The 21,050-nt window shown below is 58.2% G+C and overlaps 2 protein-coding genes across 3 annotated transcripts; both read left to right on the top strand.

Annotated features, from left to right (window-relative positions):
• Nucleotides 1–1,399: 1,399 nt before the first annotated feature.
• Nucleotides 1,400–8,568, top strand: LOC120318395 (zinc finger protein RFP-like). Of its 2 annotated transcripts, none has more exons than XM_039365948.1 (9): nucleotides 1,400–1,812; nucleotides 2,651–3,098; nucleotides 3,419–3,514; nucleotides 3,626–3,856; nucleotides 3,970–3,992; nucleotides 5,236–5,351; nucleotides 5,640–5,693; nucleotides 6,129–6,170; nucleotides 7,078–8,568. In XM_039365948.1, the coding sequence occupies exons 1-9, from the start codon at nucleotides 1,787–1,789 to the stop codon at nucleotides 7,650–7,652; spliced, it is 1,611 nt and encodes a 536-aa protein (XP_039221882.1). In that variant the 5' UTR covers nucleotides 1,400–1,786; the 3' UTR covers nucleotides 7,653–8,568. The 2 variants fall into 2 exon arrangements, with proteins under 2 accessions (XP_039221882.1, XP_039221883.1); XM_039365949.1 differs by having other exon boundaries at nucleotides 1,402–1,812; nucleotides 7,108–8,568.
• Nucleotides 8,569–13,349: 4,781 nt separating this feature from the next.
• Nucleotides 13,350–20,644, top strand: LOC120318397 (tripartite motif-containing protein 10-like). Its single transcript, XM_039365951.1, has 9 exons — nucleotides 13,350–13,363; nucleotides 14,743–15,190; nucleotides 16,682–16,777; nucleotides 16,880–17,110; nucleotides 17,224–17,246; nucleotides 17,986–18,101; nucleotides 18,380–18,466; nucleotides 18,615–18,659; nucleotides 19,094–20,644. The coding sequence occupies exons 2-9, from the start codon at nucleotides 14,777–14,779 to the stop codon at nucleotides 19,642–19,644; spliced, it is 1,563 nt and encodes a 520-aa protein (XP_039221885.1). The 5' UTR covers nucleotides 13,350–13,363; nucleotides 14,743–14,776; the 3' UTR covers nucleotides 19,645–20,644.
• The last annotated feature ends 406 nt before the right edge of the window (nucleotides 20,645–21,050 follow it).

Raw genomic sequence — 21,050 nt, 5'->3', positions numbered from 1 at the left:
CCTGGGGGTCTTCCAGGCTCCCCCCCCCACCGATTGCTGCTCACATCCTCTCAGGGCGCCTGGGGAGAGAGTGGGGGGGAAGCTGGCCCCCCAGGCAGAGTGGCTCCCCCTCCGAGGCGCTTCCCAGCCAGGGCAGCCTGGAGAAGAGTCCGGGGCTGTGCTGCTGCCAGGCCTCCCACTCGGGGCCATCCCTTGGAGGCTGTTCCCGAGCTGGGCTCGTTTACCGGCGATGCCCTCGCCTCAGGGCGTCAGTGAGGAGAGCGGAAGAATCCCGGCCCAAACCTCCAGCCGCTGGAAGTGTCCAAACGCTGCCCTGGAGACCCAAAGGCTCCTAGGGACCCTAGAGGCCATCCAGCCGGACCCTCTGGCCGGAGCGGGCAGCCTCGGCCCCGCCCACACGAAGGCCCCTGGCTCAGACGTGACCTTTCAGCCAAGGGCGTGACCTAAATGGCCCCACCCGACACCCCCGTAGTTCTTACTCCAAGCTGTCACAGCAACAGCCACCCGGAGCCTCTAAGCCCCTCTCCCCACTTGATGCAGAGCCTCCCCTTGCAGACGCAGTCCACCCCGGACGGGGCCCTGCTCCGGAGCCGCCCCCAGCGGGTGGAACTGGCGCGGTTCTGAACCACCAGGAGGGGCTCGCGTGCCCCCCCAAAAAACTTTACACAACTTGAGCATAGACTCCCCAATCAGTCCTGGGGTGCACTGTCTCTCCGCCCACCGACCCCGCCCCTCCGGCAGCCCCCTCGGACGCCCAGGGGTGGCAGCTGCCCGGTTGCCTTTCCAGGGGGCGGGGGGACGAGCAGGAAGCCCTTCCCGAGGCGACCGCTCTAGGACTCCGCTCTCTGCCCTCCCCCCCCGTCCAGCGGAGGCGGGACGGGCGGAGGGCGCTGTCCAAGTGCTGAACCCCCCCTGCCTCCCCCCTCCTCTTCGGGCGCTGCGGAGGCAGGAGCCACTGAACCCCCCCCCCACACACACACACACGATGTTGGGCTTCCTTGCACGGGACCCCCTGACGGTCTCCGACCCGGCCGTGCTTCTTCTACGCCCTGCCCCAGGCCAGGGGATCCCGGTCGATCCCTTCCCAGGATCCCTCTTCTCCCAGCAGGTGGGGAAGGGGCGCAGACCCTCGGCTGGAGAGGCGGAAGGGGGGGTCCCGGGCAGCCCTCGGCCTCCGGGGAGGAAGTCCAAGAAGGGGGCTCTGCGGGGTGGCCGCCCTCTTGACTTTTTTGACCCCTCCGGGAGCGTGGGGGCCAGAGGCGAATCCTGCGCCCCTCACCCAGGAGGCGGAGGAGAGGGAAAGCCCGGGGCGCCCGAGCTCAACGCCGGGTGACCGAGCCGCGTGGCAGGCTCCCCCCAACTCCCCGCGTCGTGGAAAGGCCCGCGAGAGCCCCCTGGTGGAGACCACCGAGCGGGAGGGGCGGATAAGCGGGAGAATCTTCCAGAGAGATCGCCTCCCGCCTCGCCTCCCAGCTGGAAAACGAAACCGAAAGTTCCGATATCTCCCTGGTTGCTTCTGCGCAAGCGCCCCCGAGCCCGTACTTAGACTCACAGGCGGCGGGAGGGCGGGTTGTTCTGCGGAGGAGGAAGAGGAGGAGGAGGAGGCGAAAGTCCCGCGGGGGGAGCGCCGAAAGTTGGGGCGTCTCCCTGAAAGCTGCTTTTCAGCGCGTGTTCCCGGCACAGCTGCGTCCCCGGTTTAGGCTCCGGAGAGGGGGCGCCCGCCCTCCCCGCCTTTGGCCCCACCGACCGGAGTCCCTTCGGAAGGGGCGGCCCTGCTGCCTTCTGAATGGCCGAAGCAGCTTCGCACGGAAGGTGAGCTCCGCTTTCTCCTCCCCCCCCCTTAAGAAACGACGCCCCGATTCCCACTGAAGGGCGCCCCAGGTGGGAAGGCGGGGGGCACCCTCAAACTGGGGGTGGGTTCGAACTGGGTTTTTCTCCATGGAGGGCCGGGACCCCAAGAGAGACCCCTGGGCTGAGGCTGAAGGGCGGGTGGGGGTCCAAAGAAGCCGTTGCCAGACCCCGAGGAGGCTCCCCTTGTTCTCTTCTTTGGACGCTGGGCAACCCCCCCCCCGTTTGCAAGAAGCCCCCCCTGCTTGGCCAGTTCTGGTTGCTTCCTTCCCTCACCTCCCTCAGGACAGGAAAGTGTGTGTTTGGGGGGGGGGTTAATGCAGACGTGCTAAGCCATTCAGTCTTAGCTCCATAAGCCCCCCCCCCCGCTGCATGGCCTGAGAGGAACAGTGAAACTCCTCCAGTGGACCTGCCTTGGCACTTGCCCCGGTCCCACCCCCATCTGCCAGAGACCCTCAGATCTGTCCCATTCCTGCCCAGGCCCCCACAGGCGCCCTTGATGCGAACGATGTAGAGCTGGCCACGCCCACCCAGTAGGCCACACCTACTCCACCCACGCCCACCCAGTAGGCCGCACCCACCCTGGCCACACCCACCCGGCCCTCCTGAGGACAACCGCAATGCTGATGTGGCCCTCAATGAAATTGAGTTTGATACCCCTGGTTTAATGCCTCTGGTCTTGAATGGGAGGAGGGGCTCGGAGCACGTTCCCTGCACGAGGGGAGGGGCTGAGAAATCCTACCGGCTCCTGGCTCTCCCCCCCCCCAGAAGGAGCCAACAGATCAGCTTCTCCTCCTTCCAGGCCCAGCGAGGGGGAAACGGAAGTGAAGAGTCCCATGGCGGCCTCAGGGGAGGAGACGGCCTTGGAGCAGCTGGGCCAGGAGGCCACCTGCCCGCTCTGCCTGGACCTCTTCCAGCAGCCGATGGTCCTGCCCTGCGGGCACAATTTCTGCCGTGACTGCCTGGCCCGGTTGGGTGCTGAGGCTTCCTGCCCCCAGTGCAGAGCCAGGGTGGAGCCCGGCAGCGCCTGCCCCAGCCAGGCCCTGGCCAACATCGTGGGCCTGGTGAAGGGGCTTCGGCTGTTGAGGGGAGCCCAGGAGGGGAGCAGCGGCCCACAGCTGTGCCAGGAACACCAGCAGCCCCTGCAGACCTTCTGCTCCAGCGAGAACCGCCTCCTCTGCGCCAGCTGCCTGGGGGGGCACCAAGGCCACCCCCTCCTCTCCCTGCCTGAAGCTGCCCAGGAGTACAAGGTAGGGGACGGGCACTGTGGAGGCAGGCGTTCCCAAAGGGGGGGGGGTGAGCAGCCCCAACTACCTGGGCCACTCCTTCAGTTCTTGGGGGGGGGTCAGGCAAATGGGTCCCCAGAAAGATGGAAAGATGATCGTGGGAGCAGTTAAAGGCCCCCAAAGACTAACGCTCGAAAATGGCAAAGAAGAGCCAGACTAATTTTCAGCAGTGAGATAGAAGACGGGAGGCAGGCAGACTCTCAGCTGCTTCCCTCCTGCCAGCCTCCCTGGGTGGGAGCACTGCCATTGTGGACTCAGAATGGCACCGTCTCCTTCCTGTGTAGGTCTTGCTGGATGCCCTTCTGGAGCCCCTGAGGAAGGAGGAGCAGCAGCTGCTGGAGCAGATGCAGGCAGAAGAGCAGAGCCGGCAGGAGTGCCAGGTGGGTCTCTCGGGGGGAGGGGGCACAGGAGGCAGCTCCAGGGATGCTGGTTCTGCAGCTGGGAACTCTCCCCCCTCCCTCTGAATTCCCCGTCTTCTGCTCCCCTGACAGGAGGAATGGGCCACCGAGAAGCAGAAGGTCATCCTGGCGCTGGGATCCCTGGTGGAGCTGCTCAAGAAGAGGCAGTCGGTCTGGGTCACCTGGCTGGCCGAGCAGGAGAAGAAGATGATGGCTGAATGGGTGGGCCCTCTGTCCCAGCTCTCCGGAGAGGCCTCCCACCTGCAGCAGCTGATTGTCCAGACGGAAAGGAAGTGCCGCCAGCCGGACGGGGAATTCCTGCAGGTGGGTGGGGCTCTTGCTGGCCTCAAGGGGGGAAGAAATAGAGGTTCTCCTGAGGGGGGACACTGGCCACCCTTGCCAGGGCCGGGACCCATTTCTCTGTTCTCCTCTTTCAGGACATTCAGGACACCGTGGACAGGTAAGACACCATCTTGCTCTTCCCTATCCATATCCTTGTGGATCAGTTAGTCCCTAGAATTCCTTGTGTGTCTGGATCACTGAGGATCCCTTTGTCACCAAGAGATGCTAGTCGTGGGGTCCTGTGTGCTCTCTGGGCTCGACCGATTCCTTGCAGACGTTTCATTACCTGACTGGGTAACATCATCAGTGTTGGGAGTGGGGTTCACTCTCTTTATATGCAGATAGGCTGTCCTTAGTTGGGGTGCTGTTTACAGCTTGTTTGCAGGTCCAGCGTTAAGCTGTAAACAACACAGATTAGGAACCACCAACACAGACAAACAATAGTAAATAACAGCCTGATCACGGAACCACCAAGAAGGTGACAACCGTCCCAGCAACACTCGACAGGGGAAGCCGGCAGCACTGGTGGTCCTTGACTTACAGCCACAGTGGAGCCCAAAATTCTGCTGCTAAGTGAGACAGTTGAATTGCCTCAGTTGATAAGTTAGTAACATGGTTCCCCATTGACTTTGCTTGTCAGAAAGTCATACAAAGGGGATCATGTGACCTTGGGACACCGCAACTGCCGTAAATGCGTTGGTTGCCAAGCATCTAAATTTTGATCATGTGGCCACGGTCATAACTGGGAAAATGGTCATAGGTCATGGTTTTTTTAGTGCCGTTGTAACTTTTAATGGCCACTAAATGAAAAGTTGTAAATTGACTACATGGACATTAAATGTTACCTGTAGCACTGGTGACGTTACACAGTTGGGGAATGAAACGTCTGCACGAAAACAGCCCAGGGCCCTCAGCTGCAGACATTCTCTTCTCTTCTTGGACCTCGACTTCCTCAGCAGTCCTTTGGGCCGATCCCTGGGCAGAGTGTCCGGTTGGGGCTGAGGAAAGCAGTGTAAGCTCAATTTTTGCAGGAAACCGGGTTTCCTTGCGTGGGACACCTTCATCTTTGGTGTAGTAGGATCGGAATTACATTTGACATTTATGTTGAATTTTTGTCTTTCCTGACTACTTTACTGAACTCTACTCTGGTTCAGTGCACAGAGTCAATTGCGATCAAAGCAAAGTACATGCTTACATATCAAACAAGCCAGGATTCGTACCACACCCTAAACTTGAGTTTACAAAACCTGAATTCTGTATTCCTATGGCAAGATGCTGGAATGGGCTGGCTTCTTTCACGCACCCCATGTTGTGGATAGAGAGACAGGTAGCTGTGTGAGGCTGCCCTCCTTGTGTCGCAGGTGCCGGAGTTACGTGGTGGGGCACGTAGAGAACGCCTCCCCCAGCCTGCAAGGCAGACTCAGGACCATCTTGGGGAATAACACTTCTGTAAGACAGGTTGTGGACAATTACAAAGGTGCGGGGCTCCTTTGAGGTGGGGCTGGGGCGGTCTGGGCACCTCTTCTCCCCTTCCTACTGGGGAATCTTGAGGGAGCCAGTCCCCATCCTGCGCAGGCTGGTGGGTGAAGGGGGGTATTGCCTCCTCCACTCCATCTGTCACTCCCCCCATCCCTTGTTCCTTAGGGGAGAGGGTGTCACTGTGCACCTGGCAGGGACCAAGAAATTTGCTTCTGCGCTGCCGTCGCTCACGGGCGGCTGTTTCTCACCTCACTCTCATTTTTTCCTTTACTCCTCCAAATCTCAGCCTCTCTGGAGACGACTCTGACCAGGAAGAAGCTGCAGCGACCTCTGGCCGTGGGTAAATTCATGGGACTGGGGAGGAAGTGGACAGTGGGGGGGGGGAGGCTTGCATACCGCCTGCCCTCGCCTGGCCCCACAGCAGTGTTTTCCCCAAGTCACCAGGAATGGAACCTGCTGGGAGTGGCTTTCTCTTCAAGTTGGAAGGCCCAAGGGATGGCAGGAGTCTGGGGGGTCCCAAAGGCAGCATCTGGGGAAGGGGGCAGGGGGTCTGTCAGCTGCCACACGGAGCCGGCTCTTCCCCACCACGCCTTGGCCCTTCCAGAAAAGAGCCAGGCTTGAGGGTGCTGGGCCGGGCATCCAGGCATGTCTTTCAGGGCATGGAAGGGGGAGGGGAGGGTGGCTCAGTTTTCAGTTTCACCCTGTAAGAAGTGGGGAGGGGGCTTCTTCAGAAAGACCAGCCTGATTTTAACACTTGTCCCCCTTTCTTCTCCAGTACCTGTTCCACAATATATACAAGGTCCAGCAGCGCCTAAAGGTAACAACACACTGTGGGAAAGCCCTGGGGGTGGGAGTGGGGTGGCTTTCCATAGAGGGTGGGGTCCAGCAGATGCAGGAGGTCTGCAGGCCCCAAAGCAGCCACCCAAATGTGGGCCTGGGGCAACGGCAGGGAGGTCCCATCGCTCTGGAAGAGCGCTAAACCCACAACCAGCAATAGTGGGAACTCGGGAGAAGCAGGAACGGAGGGAGTCCTCAACTTACGACCACAACTGAGCCCAGCATTTCCATTGCTGAGTGAGGCACCTTGTTAAGTTAATTTTGCCCCATTTTACAACCTTTCCTGGCACTGACTCGTTGCAGTCGTTAGTAACACGGTTGATAAATGAATCAGGCTTCCCCATTGACTTTGCCAAAGGGGATCATGTGACCTCAGGACTCTGCGACCGTCATAAGTACCATGCCAGTTGCCCCAGCGTCCCCATTTTGATCACGTGACCATGGGGGATACTTCAGTGGTCGTAAGTGTGAAAAACGGTCATAAGAGCCGTTGTAACTTTGCCGTTGTAAGACGAGGACTCCAGGTGCCCTGAGCAATAAAAGTAAACACAGGACCTTCCCTGGATCGGACCCCCTGGCTCCTCTTATCCTGTCTGTTCTCCCAGTGACCCACCCACCCACTGCCCAGCTCCCCTGCCCCTCCAGAGACCCTTCCCTGACCTCAGGCTGCAGAGACCATCCATACTTGGGAATTGGTCCCAAGCTTCCCTTTTTGGAAGCTCGCCCTGCACCACGTCTCGGGGCTCCAGAGACGAAAGAGAACAGCCCAGTTTCCTCCCCCTTTGGCATCCAGCTGCCCTCCGGCTGCTAAGCAGGGGCAGTGGCCACTTGCTCCGTCCTTCCCTGAGCCGAGGAGCCTGACCTGCCTTGCCCTCTCCTGTTCCCAGCCTGCCTAAGAGCTTCTCTCTCTTCTTCAGTCTACGTCACACTGGACAGTTCGACTGCCCACCCGCGGCTCTGCTGCCAGGGAACCACTCTCACTTTGGCCAACCAAAACCAGAATCTCCTGGATCTGCCAGGGAGGTTCGACCAGGAATTGTGTGTGTTGGGCTGCGGGGGATTCAACACGTGGTGGTACTGTTGGGAAGTGTTTGTGAAGGAGGCAGGCAACACCCCAGTGGGTGGCAGAGCAGTCTGGGCCGTTGGGGTGGCCATAGAGTCTGTACGCAGGAAGGGGAGCTTCCAGCTGAGCCCCCAGGAGGGAATCTGGGCCGTGGGGAAGAGTGTGGAGGGGCAGATGGTCGCTTTCTCCAAGGTTCATGAGAAGCTCAGCTTGCAAACGCCGCTGACGAAGCTGCGGGTGCAGCTGGACTACAGGGCAGAAGAAGTGGCGTTCCTGGATGCGCAGACTGGGGCTCCCCTCTACACCTTCCGGACGGGGCCCTTCCTTGGGGAGAGGGCCTACCCTTTTTTCTACCTGGGCCAGCAGGGGGTCACCCTTCAGTGTGAGGTAGTACGTTAAAGGTAGAGATGGCTGGTGGGCACTCCTACTCTGCAGCAGTCCACATTAAGGCACCACCTCCCCGATTCCTGCTTGTTAAGGGGGAAACATGTTAAAAGTGCTCTTCCTCAGATCCTGCACAATCCTCCTTGTCCGATTGTGGTACCTGGAAGCAGGGACAGAGGGATTGTAGAGGGGGTCACTTAGCTCAGCCCCACTTCCTGGTGCCTTCCGAGGATGCATCTGGCAAGAGGACCAGATATCCGTTGTCCTCCGGTACGAGGTCCTTCCCACCCTCCCGTTCTACCCTGCTAGTGTTTCTTGGTGGTCTCCCTTCTCCGTACCATGTCCAACTCTATATAATTTTGCCATGATCGTGCAGACTATTTGGGAGCTGCCAAGTGGTTCTGAGCCACCAATTGCTGGGAGCCCCTCCCCCCATTTATCCCACCACGTGGGGAAGACGCAGCGATGCTCCTGGCCCCTCTGAGCCCCCCTTTGAAGTGCCCCTTGCTCGGGCAAAACCCTTGATGCCTCCTGGTGCTAGGTGTAGCAATCTTGTTGTGCGTTAACACAGTGTTTCTCAACTATGGAAGATGGGTGGATTCCCAGAGTTCCAGAATTTAGGTATTGGAAGTCCACACGTCTTCCAAGTGCCACGGTTGAGAATCCCTGCCTTATTGTGGCTTGCAGTGTAGATCATAGTTAGATGTTTAAAGGACCTTTTGATTAATAAAAAGCATATCTTAATATCTGCATGTTATTCTACACCAGGGGTCTTCGAACTTGGCCCTTTGATGGGAGTTGAAGTCCACAAGTCATAAAAGGGCCACGTTTGAAGACCCCTGTTCTACGTTTATGTTATTCTAAATTTTACTCCAATGTTACTCCATTGTTACTCCCAAGTTTCGTATTAAAGCAATATGTTTATCTTTTATTTGTAGACATTGAATATGTTTTTAAGATTACTCTTCAAAGCCCTTGAAGTGGGGACAACGGGGGGAAGGGGTTGTCCCATGGGGGGATCCTCGTAGAGAGACCTTCAGCCACCCCTAAGGGGAGGGGGGACCCCTTAGTTGCTGTTCTGTGGCCCTCTAGGGTGGACGGACAGATGGTTTGGGAAAGGCGGTCCCTGAAGGCATCCTGGCCACACAGGGCTTTAAACAGACCCACAAATAGCACTCAGAGGCACCGGCAGCCACAACCTCAGTGGTGTGATGGGCCCACACCAAGGCTGGCCAGGGAGCACAAGCAGGCTGGGCGCTGCGCTCTGGAGTAGCCAAAATTTCAGGGTAGACTTCAAGGGCAACATGCCTCCATAAAGTAAACTGCAGTAGTCTAATCGGGACACAACTGACAAGAACTAATGGGTGGAAGCTTGTTGAAGAGAGCTCCAACTTGGAAGAAAGAAGAAATTTCCTGACCGTGAGAACAATTAATCAATGAAAAAGCCTTTTCAAGGAGAAGCTGGACAGCCATTGGCTGGATGGTGTATAAGGTCTTTTGCCTTGAGCAGGGGGTTGGACTAGAAGACCTCTGAGGTCCCTCTTCCAGCCCTAGCATTCTGTGGCTGTTCTGCTCCAGAGAAGGCCACAATGTGTCGTCAGCAGAAACCACGAGAAGATTACACAATTTTGGGATAAAACATTGGACTTGAACAGCTGCTCCCATCCTGGTGGGGTTGAGTCTGATCCTGTTTCAATATTCCAATTTTATCTCGACCCTTAAGTCCATTTATAACTTTGCAAAATGAAAATATTTAGCTTTATGCTGTTTACTTCAGAGCCTTTACATTCTCAAGCTTACGATTAATACTTTCTTATATTCAGAATTAATTGGTTACACTTATACGACCACACAATTCACACAGCGGTGACTCTGGGCAATTTACAGAATTTAAAAAACCCACATAAACCACCCATAACCCCACCCGAAACACACAGGGCAGCAACAACAACAGAATCCGATCAACCTCTTGGTCAGCTTCACTTTGGAAGCCTTGCCGTAAATGGCTGACGGAGATATCTCTAAAGGCTCAAGCCAGCGTCCCACGGTCTCCTTGGAAGGGAACAGCCGCCCGGAGCAGATGCAGGGGTGTCTCCCGTCCTCCCCTAATCCAGAGAGGTTTCCTCTGGGATGGCCGCTGCCTGCCAGACCTTCCCCAGAAGTCCAGAGGTGCCGAGTTCGTGCCACTCACGAACTCTTCTTGAGCCACAGCTGACTAATGCTGCAACATGCTTTAGAGCAGTGGTTCTCAACCTTTTTAATGCCGCAACCCCAACCGGTTGTAAGTCGAGGACTACTCAACTGGTGCAGCACCGTTTGCAGAATGGGACTTTTGGCGGGCTCAGCAAGGCAGAGACAGCCCGGACAATTCCTATTGGCTTTTGAAAGCCAATAGAATTAGACTCTATTCAAGAGAGTCTATTCTATTGGCTTTCGAAAGCCAATTGAATAAAAGGGAGGAGCACAGCAAAGGAAAAGGGGGGGGGGAAATGGCAGACTGCGTTGTTTGGCGACCCCCGTGAAATGGTCGTTCGACCCCAAATGGGGTCCCGACCCACAGGTGGAGAACCGCTGCTTTAGAGACAGACGCCATTGTGAACTCGGCAATGGAGGCAAGCAGCTCTTCGGGGGGGGGGCAGGTGTCGCTGTGCCCCCAGGGAGGCTGGCATCCGGTAAACAGGCTCTCCAGCTCCCTCGTGCCCAACTCCGGCATCGGCTGTTTGCCAGGCAGAGCCTCTGAAACGTCTTTGGGCTTTCCGGAGAGGAGAGGAGAGGAGTTACCACAACCCTCCTCCTCTGGGATGGCCGTGATGGGCCTGAGAGGGGAAGGGTTAATGAATCTCCCCCCCCCCAAAAAAAAGCCCACCTGGGCCTCACTTCCCTGAGTCCACTTGGGTCTCTCAGACGATCTGAGCAAGTTGGAGATCAAGGGCACCAAGCATGCAGTGACTTTATGGAGGGGGGGGTGATATTGAGGGCCAGAAGGCAGGATCCACCCCCACACCACCCTCTCCAGAGCAGCCCCCCCCCGAGACTCTGCCCTTTAGCACTGTGAGGCCGAAAGTGACCCTTGCAGGCTCCACAATGAGTTCAGCTCCTACTCTGGAGAGAATCTGCTGGTCATTTTTGGAGGGAGGTGTTTGGGAGTGGCTGGGGGGGGGAATAAGAAGGAAAATCCCCCCCCCCAAAGAAGGATCCTGGAGGAGCACTGAGGCAGAGCTGGGAGGGGAGGGCCCACCGCCTGGGGAAGGGAGATGCAGCCACATAGCCAGTGCAGGATTTTGGAAAACCCACCAGCCAGGCCCAGGAGGGGAGGGCCAGGCAGTCCTGGGGCTCATGTCCCCCCTCCCCCCCCACACACACAATCCCAGAGGGGGTCCTGGCTGGAAAAGCCAGTCTGGAAGCCTCTCTGCAAAATGAGGGGGGGCAGGAAACGTCCTGAATCCTGGGAGGCAAAGGGTCTCGGATCCGGGCTTCCCATTTGGTCTGCCATGTAGGGCAGTCAAGAGGTGGGGGGGACAGGGGGAGGGGAGGTCAGGACCATCCCTGCCCTTGCCTGAGGGAGGGTGGGCCATGGGGGGAGGGCTGTCTTGGAGGGGGGAGCCTTCAGGGCCCCTAGGAGTCTTTGGGTCTTCAAGGCAGCATTTGGACGCTCCCGGCGACTGGAGGTTTGGGCCGGGATTCTTCCGCTCTTCTCACTGATGCCCTGAGCCGAGGGCATCGCCCGTAAACCAGCCCAGCTCAGGACAAGTCTCCAAGGGATGGCCCCAAGCAGGAGGCCTGGTAGCAGAGCAGCCCCGGGCTCTTCTCCAGGCTTCCCCGTGGCTGCCCTGGCTGGGAAGTGCTTCGGAGGGGGAGCCAAAGGAAGCCAGTCTGTCCGGGGCAGCTGCTCTGCCTGGGGGCCAGCTGAGACCCCCCCGTGGCCCCTGCAGACGCCCCGAGAGGGGTCGATTCCTGGGTGGTCAGTGCAGCAATTGGGGAGCCTGGGGCCCCCTGGAAAGTTGTGCATGTGAGCCCCCCGGACACCCTCTCCCTGCAAGTATTGGGCACCACGGCTAGAATTCTTCTTTATTTGTGAGACGTCTTGTAAGGAAAAACACACACGATATTCTGACAGGAGGGGCCAAGGCTTCCTGCTCTGGGCAGGGGTTTGACTGGATATCCTCCAAGGTCCCTAGGAGTCTTTTGTCACTGTTGCCCCAAAGGAAGAGCCTCCAAGGGATGGCCCCAAGCGGGAGGCCTGGCAGCAGCACAGCCCCGGGCTCTTCTTCTGGCTTCCCTGTAGCTGGCTGGGAAGCCCCTTGGAAGGGGAGCCAAAGGAAGCGAGTCTGTCCGGGGCAGCCGCTCTGTCTGGGGGGCCAGCTCCCCCTCTCAAGTCTTCTGGGGATGCCCCAAGAGGCCTCCGTTCCAAAGGGAGGCCCGGAGTGGTCTGTGCAGCAACAGGGGGCGGGGGCAGAGCCTGGAAGACCCCCGGGTCCCCTAGAGCAGGGGTGTCAGGATCCACATCAAACTCTCATCCCAAGAAAGCAGAACCTGTGAAAGCGGTTTCTTCCGAAGGGAACTTTTATTAGGAGAAGCTGACAGCAGGCATAACAGACAGGATCTGAGGGTTTCTCGCTCAGATGGATAGGCAAAAGTGTCCCAAGCAAAAACCCCACCCCATAGTTCATCCGGTCGGTTCAAACGGCCCAATCCCCAGGTGTTAGGTTCCTTGCACCTTCTCTGGGACCCCAGACATAAAGCAGTCGCCCCCCCCCCCGAGGTTGCATGCCATTCTTCCCCTCCCTTTTGCTAGCTGACAGTAAGGGATGGGAAAGTTCACAGAGAAATAATGCAGGAAAGCAAAGTGTGACATTTTAGAGACAATAAACCTCAAGCACTCCCCCTTCCCCCCCCCCCCGCCTAGGAGTATGGCAGAGCCCAGGATGAGAAGAGAGTGGGAATTTGTTGATACGGGTTCTGACAAGCAGAGCTGGCTGAGGAATTCTGGGAGCTGAAGTCCACAAGTCTTAAAAGTGGTCAAGGTTGCACACCCCTGCCCCACACAGCTACGTATGTGGGTGGGGCATCCCTCCCCACCAGAAGGGGCTGGGCGCTAAGGGAAGGGGGGGTGGGCAGCCAGCACCCTCCTTATTTCTAATCCCTTACTTTATAGGAACCGTGTGCCAAAAATCGGGAAAAATCTCAAATCCCAAACACTCTCGTGAGTTTTGGCCACATATATTAAACCAGGGGTAGACAACCTTGGCTCCTTTATGACTCGTGGACTTCAACTCCCAGAATTCCTGGGCCTGCATGGCTCAACTTGGAAGCCTCTCCCTGTCCCCTCAGCATGGCTGGCTCAGGAATTCTGGGAGTTGAAGTCCACCGGTCATAAAAGGGCCAAGGTTGCCTACCTCTGGTGTAGGGTCTCCTGCCCCTCCCCGCGGTGGGAGGCCATTTCCCCCGCGTGGAGCGCTGAGCCGCCCCTCCCACCCGGCTGCTCTCCGCCAGGGGCCCCTGGCGGGCCTTGCCACGGCATGGGGGGGTCTGGGGGGAGCCGGCCACACTCAATGCTTCCCAAAGCAGGACCCCTTGCCCACCCACGGGTGGGGTTTGCCCTCTCATCCTGCAGTCCTGCACGGGACCCCCTGACGGTCCCCGACCCGACCGGGCTTCTTCTACGCCCTGCCCCAGACCAGGGGATCCAGCTCGATCCCTTCCCGAGATCCCTCTTCTCCCAGCAGGTGGGGAAGGGGCGCAGATCCTCGGCCGGCGAGGCGGAAGGAGGGGGGCGGTCGCGGGCAGCCCTCGGCCTCCGGGGTGAAGTGCGAGAAGGGAGCTCTGCGGGGTCTTCGCCAAAGCCTCCCCTGAGCGGCCCCCGGGAAGCGCGCCCCCTTCCCCACCCACCCCCACCCCACTCCTGGGAGGGAGGCTCCTCCTCTGCGCCCCTTGCCCTGAAGGGACGCCCCCGCCCACGCGGGAGAATCGCCTCGTGAGGCCGCATTTGCTCCCCCAGGAGTTTGGGCTGGCCGCCCTCTTGCCTTTTTTGACCCCTCCGGGAGCGTGGGGGGCCACCAAGCGAATCCCGGGCACCTCCACCCACGGGGGTCTTATTCCGGGAGGAGGAGAGGGCAAACCCCACCCGTGGATGGGCAAGGGGTCCTGCTTTGGGAAGCATCCAGCGTGGCCGGCTCCCCCCAGCCCCCCCGTGCCGTGGAAAGGCCCGCGAGGGGCCCCTGGGGGAGAGCAGCCGGGCGGGAGGGGCGGCTCAGCACTCCACGCGGGGGAAATGATCTCCCACCGCGGCGAGTGGAAGGACCGTCTCCTTCCGCTCCCCCTCCCAGCTGGGAAACGAAACCGAAAGCTCCGGCGTCTCCCTGGTTGCTTCTGCGCAGGCGCCGCCGAGCCCGCGCTTAGCTTTCCAGTCGGCGGGAAAGGCGGCTGCTCTGCCCTCTTCGGGCAGGGCTGCTTTTCCGCGCGTGGGAAAGTTGCGCCCCGGTTCAGGCTCCGGGGAAGGGGCGTCCCTCCTCCCCGCCTTGGGCCCCACCGACCGGAGTCCCTCCAGAGGGGGGGCGGCCCTGCAGCCTTCTGAAGGGCCGAAGCAGCTTCGCGGGAAGGTGAGCTCCGTTTTCTCCTCCCCCCCCCTTGAGAAACGACGCCCCGATTCCCACTGAAGGGCGCCCCAGTGGGGGGAACCCTCAAAGTGGGGGGGAGAACCGGGTTTTTCTCTTCTGTTGCCCAGTTTGTTTGGGGAGGGAGGTCTCGGTCTTCACGGACTGGCAGGGAAGGAGCGCAAGGGGGGGGTCTATGGGGCTCCATGCTTGTTCATTCTCCAAGGAGGGCCGGGACCCCACGAGACCCCTGGGCTGAGGCTGAAGGGACACAAGAGCGGATGGGGCCCAAAGAAGCCCTGCCAGACCCCAAGGAGGCCTCCCTTGTTCTCTGACCACTGAGTAACCCCCCCATTTCAAAAAGCCAGTTCTAACGGGGGGGTTAATGCCTCTGGGCTTGAAGGAGGGGCTCGGAGCATGTTCCCTCCAGGAGGGGAGGGGCTGAGAAATCCTACCGACTCCCGGCTGCCCCCCCCCCAAGGAGCCAACAAATCAGCCTCTCTTCCTTCCAGGCCCAGCAAGGGGGAAACGGAAGTGAAGAGTCCCATGGCGGCCTCAGGGGAGGAGACGGCCTTGGAGCAGCTGGGCCACGAGGCCACCTGCCCGCTCTGCCTGGACCTCTTCCAGCAGCCCATGGTCCTGGCCTGCGGGCACAACTTCTGCTGTGACTGCCTGGCCCGGCTGGGCGCTGAGGCTTCCTGCCCCCAGTGCAGAGCCAGGGTGGAGCCCGGCAGCGCCTACCCCAACCGGGCCCTGGCCAATATCGTGGGCCTGGTGAAGGGGCTTCGGCTGTCTGGGGGAGCCCAGGAGGGGAGCAGCGGCCCACAGCTGTGCCAGGACCACCAGCAGCCCCTGCAGACCTTCTGCTCCAGCGAGAAGCGCCTCCTTTGCGCCGGCTGCCTGGGGGGGCACCAGGGCCACCCCCTCTTCTCTCTGCCCGAAGCTGCCCAGGAATACAAGGTAGGGGACGGGCACTGTGGAGGCAGGCGTTCCCAACGGGGGGAGGTGAGCAGCCCCAACTGCCTGGGCCACTCCATCAGCTCTTGGGGGGGTCAAGCAGGGGGGCCCCCAGAAAGATGGAAAGATGATCGTGGGAGCAGTTGTTGTTAATTGCGAAGTCGTGTCCGACCCATCGTGACCCCATGGACAACGTTCCTCCAGGTCTTCCTGTCCTCTACCATCTTCTGGAGTCCATTTAAGTTCACACCTACTGCTTCAGTGACTCCATCCAGGCATCTCATTCTCTGTTGTCCCCTTCTTCTCTTGCCCTCCATCTTTTCCAGCATTAGGCCCTTCTCCAGTGAGTCCTTCCTTCTCATTAGGTGGCCAAAGTATTTGAGTTTCAACTTCAGGATCTGGCCTTCTAAAGAGCAGTCGGGGTTGATCTCTTCTAGGACTGACCCGTTTGAACGCCTTGCAGTCCAAGGGACTCGCAGGAGTCTTCTCCAGCACCATAGTTCAAAGGCCTCCATTCTTTGGCGCTCAGCCTTTCTTGTGGTCCAGCTTTCACAGCCATACATTGCAACTGGGAAAACCATGGCCTGGACTATACGCACTTTTGTTGGCAGGGCGATGTCTCTGCTTTTTAGGATGCTGTCTAGATTTGCCATAGCTTTCCTCCCCGGGAGCAAGCGTCTTTTAATTTCTTGGCTGCAGTCCCCATCTGAGGTGATCTTGGAGCCCAGAAAAATAAAATCTGTCACTACCTCCATTTCTTCCCCATCTATTGGCCAGGAATTGAGATGGCCGGATGCCATGATTTTGGTTTTCTTAATGTTGAGTTTCAAGCCAACTTTTGCACTCTCCTTCACCTGCATCAAAGGCTCTTTAGTTCCTCTTCACTTTCTACCATTAGAGTGGTATCATCTGCATCTCTTAGGTTGTTGATATTTCTCCTGGCAATCTTAATTCCAACTTTTGATTCATCTAGCTCTGCCTTTCTCATGATGTGCTCTGCCTATAAGTTAAATAGGCAGGGCGACAGTATACAGCCTTGCCGGACTCCTTTTCCAATTTTGAACCAATCCGTGGTTCCGTGTTCGGTTCTCACTGTTGCTTCTTGACCCGCATATAGGTTTCTCAAGAGACAAATAAGATGGTCTGGTATTCCCATCTCTTTAAGAACTTGCCACAATTTTTGTGATCCACAGAAGTAGATGCAGTTAAAGGCCCCCAAAGACTAACGCTCTAAAATGGCAGAGGAGAGCCAGGCTAATTTTCGGCAGCGAGAGAGGAGATGGGAGGCAGGCAGACTCTCAGCTGCTTCTCTCTCGTGAGCCTCTGCCTGCCCCGAGCCTCTCCCTGGCCGGATTCTCTGCTGGAAGCTCTGGTGCCCAGCAGGGCCTCCCCCTGGAGTGTAGCACGGGGGTCCCTCTGGCCCCTTGCCAGCCTCCCTGGGTGGGAGCACTGCCATCGTGGACTGGGCAATGGCACCGTCTCCTCCCCGCGCAGGACTTGCTGGATGCCCTCCTGGAGCCCCTGAGGAAGGAGGAGAAGCAGCTGCTGGAGCAGAGGCGGAGAGAAGAGCAGAGCCGGCAGGAGTGCCAGGTGGGTCTCTCGGGGGGGCACAGGAGACAGCTCCAGGGATGCTGGTTCTGCAACTGGGAACTCTCCCCCCTCCCTCTGAGTTCCCGTCTTCTGCCCCCCCAGGAGCAATTAGCCACTGAGACGCAGAAGGTCAGCCTGGCGCTGGGGTCCTTGGAGGAGCTGCTCCGGGAGAGGAAGTCGGTCTGGTTCGCCTGGCTGGCCGAGCAGGAGGAGAAGATGGAGGCCGAGTGGGTGGGCCCTCTGGCCCAGCTCAACGGGGAGGCCTCCCGCCTGCAGCAGCTGATTGCCCAGATAGACAGGAAGTGCCGCCAGCCGGACAGGGAATTCCTGCAGGTGGGCGGGGCTCTCGCTGGCCTCAAGAGGGGGAGAAACAGAGGTTCCCTGGGGGGGGAACGCTGGCTACCTTTGCGAGGGCCGGGACCCATTTCTCTGCTCTCCTCTTTCAGGATATCCAGGACACCGTGGACAGGTAAGGCACCATGTCGCCCTGTCCTTGTGGGTCAGTTTGTCCTCAAAATTCCTTGTGCGTCTGGATCTCCGAGGATAGTTTTGTCACCGAGAGAAGCTAGTCGTGTGGTCCTGGTGCTCTCTGGGCTCGACCGATTCCTTGCAGACGTTACATTACCTGACTGGGTAACGCTGTCAGTGCCGGGAGGAAGTGGGGTTCGCTCTCCCTTTACATGCAGATAGGCTGCCCTTAGTTGGGGTGCTGTTTACGGCTTGGTTGCAGATCCAGCCTTAAGCCGTAAGCGTCACAGATTAGGAACCACCAACACAGACAAACAATCCAACAGTAAACAACAGCCTGATCGTGGAACCACCGAGCAGGTGGCAACAGTCCCAGCAACACTTGACAGGGGAAGCGGGTAGCACTGGTGGTCCTTCACTTAAGAGCCACAGTGGAGGCTAAAATTCTGCAAGTGAGACAGTTGAATCATCTCAGTTTATAAGTTAGTAACATGATTGTTAAGTGAATCTGGCTTCCCCATTGACTTTGCTTATCGGAAGGTCGTACAGAGGGGATCACGTGACCCCAGGATCACGCAACTGTGACTGCTGTAAACGTGTCGGTTGCCAAGCGTCTGAATTTTGATCATGTGACCACGAGGGATGCTGCAACAGCTGGAGCTGCGAAAACAGTCATAGGTCACACGTGTTGTGGGGAGAGAGCTGGGTAGCTGTGTGAGGGCGCCCTCCTTGTGTCGCAGGTGCCGGAGTTATGTGGTGGGGCGTGTGAAGAGCGTCTCCCCCGGGCTGCAAGACAGACTCAAGACCATCTTGGAGAAAAACACTCCTGTAAGGCAGGTTGTGGACAATTACAAAGGTGCGGGGCTCCTTGGAGGTGGGTCTGGGGGGATCTGGGCCCCTCTTCTTCCCTTCCTACTGTGGAATCTTGGGGGAGCCAGTCCCCATCCTGCTGGGCTGGGAGGTGAAGGGGGGTACTGCCTCCTCCATCTGTCACGCCCCCAACCCTTGTTCCTTAGGGGAGAGGGTGTCGCTGTGCACCTGGCAGGGACCAAGACCGCCTCTGTGTGGCCGTCGCTTGCGGGCGGCTGTTTTTCACCTCGCTCTCATTTTTTCCTTTCCTCCTCCAAATTTCAGCCTCCCTGGACATGACTCTGACCAGGAAGAAGCTGGAGCGACCTTTGGCCTCTCCGGCCAGGAGCGGCTTACTCAGCAATTTTCAAGGTCCAAGGGACGCTGGGAGTCTGGGGGCGTCCCAAAGGCAGCATCTGAGGGAGGGGGAGCAGGGGTGTAACAGCGGCCACATGGAGCCGGCCCTTCCCTTCCACGCCTTGGCCCTGATTTTAACACTTGTCCCCCCTTTCTCCCCCAGGAACACCTGTTCCACAATATGTACAACTTCCAGCAGCGACTAAGGGTAACAACACACTGTGGGAAAGCTCTGGGGGTGGGAGTGGGGTGGCTTCCCATAGAGGGTGGGGTCCAGCAGATGTGGGAGGTCTGCAGGCCCCAAAGCAGCCACCCAAATGTGGACTTGGGGCAACGGCAGGGAGGTCCCTGATGGCAGGCGTGTCCATCGCTCTGGAAGAGCACTAGACCCACAACCAGCAATAGTGGGAACTCGGGAGAAGCAGGAACGGAGGGAGTCCTCAACTTACGACCACAACTGAGCCCAGCATTTCCGTTGCTGAGTGAGGCACTTGTTAAGTTAAGCAGCCGCCCCTCGCTCCATCCTTCCTGAGCTGGGTTAGCCTCCTCCTCGGGGAGCCAGCCCTTCCCTGCCCTGCCCTGCCTTGTCCTCCTCCCCTGTTCCCAGCCCACCTAAGAGCTTCTCTTCTCCCTCCTCTTCAGTCTACGTCACGCTGGACAGCTCAACCGCCCACCCGCGGCTCTGGTGCCAGGGAACCACTCTGACTTTGGCCAACCAAAACCAGAATCTCCCGGATGTGCCAGGGAGGTTCAACCAGGAATGGTGCGCCCTGGGCTGCGAGGCATTCACCGCAGGCTGGCACTATTGGGAAGTGTCTGTGCCGGAAGGTGGCAGAGGAGTCTGGGCTGTTGGGGTGGCCAGAGAGTCTGTACGCAGGAAGGGGAACTTCCGGCTGAGGCCCCAGGAGGGAATCTGGGCCGTGGGGAGGAGTGTGGAGGGGGAGACGGTCGCTTTCTCCAAGGTTCACGAGAAGCTCAGCTTGCAAACGCCGTTGTGGATGCTGCGGGTGCAGCTAGACTACAAGGCAGAAGAGGTGGAGTTCCAGGATGCAGAGACTGGGGCTCCCCTCTACACCTTCCGGACGGGGGCCTTTTTTGGGGAGAGGGCCTACCCTTTTTTCTACCTAGGCCAGCAGGGGGTCAGCCTTCAGTGTGAGGGATGTCCAAGTTCATCTGTGTGGCACGGCTACTGATTATAAGAGAATAGAAAATAGAATAGAATTAGAACAGGAAGGGACCTTGGAGGTCTTCTAGTCCAGCCCCCTCCCCCCCATTCAAGCAGGAAACCCTATAGACCATCTCAACAACAGTTCCTTCAATAATCAGTTACCAGAATACTGAAAGAAGCGACTTGTGGCCATTTTGCACACTTGGGACCTCAGTCAAGGCGATTGAAGTTCAGACCCTTGGCGAATGACTCACGTCTTTGACAGACGCCCTGACCTGGAATCCCCTGGTCCCCTTTTGCGACCCCTCTGATGAGCAAGGTCACCGGGGAAACGGAGTTCCCTCAACAACTGTGTGACCCATTTAAGAACTGCAGCGATTCGCTTAAAGTGTGGCGAGAAAAGTCGTCAGACGGGGCAAAACAAATTTCTCACTTAAGAACATTGATTTTTAGTCTCCGTTGGGGACTACCTCCAGGGCACGGGCCCACGTTACCTACCTCCCTGATTCCTGCTCATGGGCCTTTTTTCCCCGTGTGTGTGTTTGTGTGTTTGTGTGTGTGTGTGTACTTGAAGCCCAAGAGGTGGGGCTGCAGCACAGTCCGCTATGCTCAGCCCAATCTCCTGATGCCTTCAAGAGGACCAGATGTTGCCCACTGTCCTCTGGGGTGTCCTTCCAACTCCCCTGTCTAGTCTGCCAGGGTTTCTTGGTGGTCTCCCCTCCCCATCCATATCCTACCTTCCATAACGTCGCCATGATCAGCCCAGGCTGCTTGGGGGGCTGCCAAGCAGTTCTGGGCTGCCGATGGCCTGGGGGGCTTGGACTGGCCATGGCCTCTGGGCTAGAAAATTTGGGTGTCCACGCGTCTTCTGGGTGCCACGGATGAGAATCCCTGCCTCAGTACTTTTATAATCAATAAAAACGACATCTTAATATCTGCACGTTATTCTACATTTATGTGATTCTAAATTTTACTCCAATGTTACTCCAAGTTTCTTATTAAAAAAGCAACATGTTTATCTTTTATTTGTGCCATTTCTCTACACCTTGGTCCTCACAGACGCTGGGCTATTTACGTACATCTTGAATAAGTTTTTAAGGCGACCTTTGAAAGCTTCCACGACAATAATTTTTAAAGGTAGGCTCGACCCCCCCCAAAGGTCCTCTGGGAAAGGGGTATTTTTGGCAGCCCTTGAAGTGGGGCCAATGGGGGTGGGAGTTTCCCAGGGGTGGGGGGAGCCCCACAGAGACCTTCAACCGCCTCTTAAGGGGAGGAGGACCCCTTAGTGGCTGTTCTCTGGTCATCCGGGGTGGACAGACAGACACGATTTGGGAAAGGGGATCCCTGAAGACATCTTGGCCACAGAGGGCTTTAAAAGGAGCCAGCAGGCCCACAAATTGGACTCGGAAGCACAAAACACAATCCCAGATT

Source organism: Crotalus tigris, unplaced genomic scaffold (assembly GCF_016545835.1).
Source record: "Crotalus tigris isolate CLP2741 ecotype Arizona unplaced genomic scaffold, ASM1654583v1 scf7180000020216.623372, whole genome shotgun sequence".
Classification (NCBI taxonomy): domain Eukaryota; kingdom Metazoa; phylum Chordata; class Lepidosauria; order Squamata; family Viperidae; genus Crotalus; species Crotalus tigris.
Note: the sequence above shows the minus strand (reverse complement) of the source record. Positions and strands in the feature narration are given on the sequence as shown.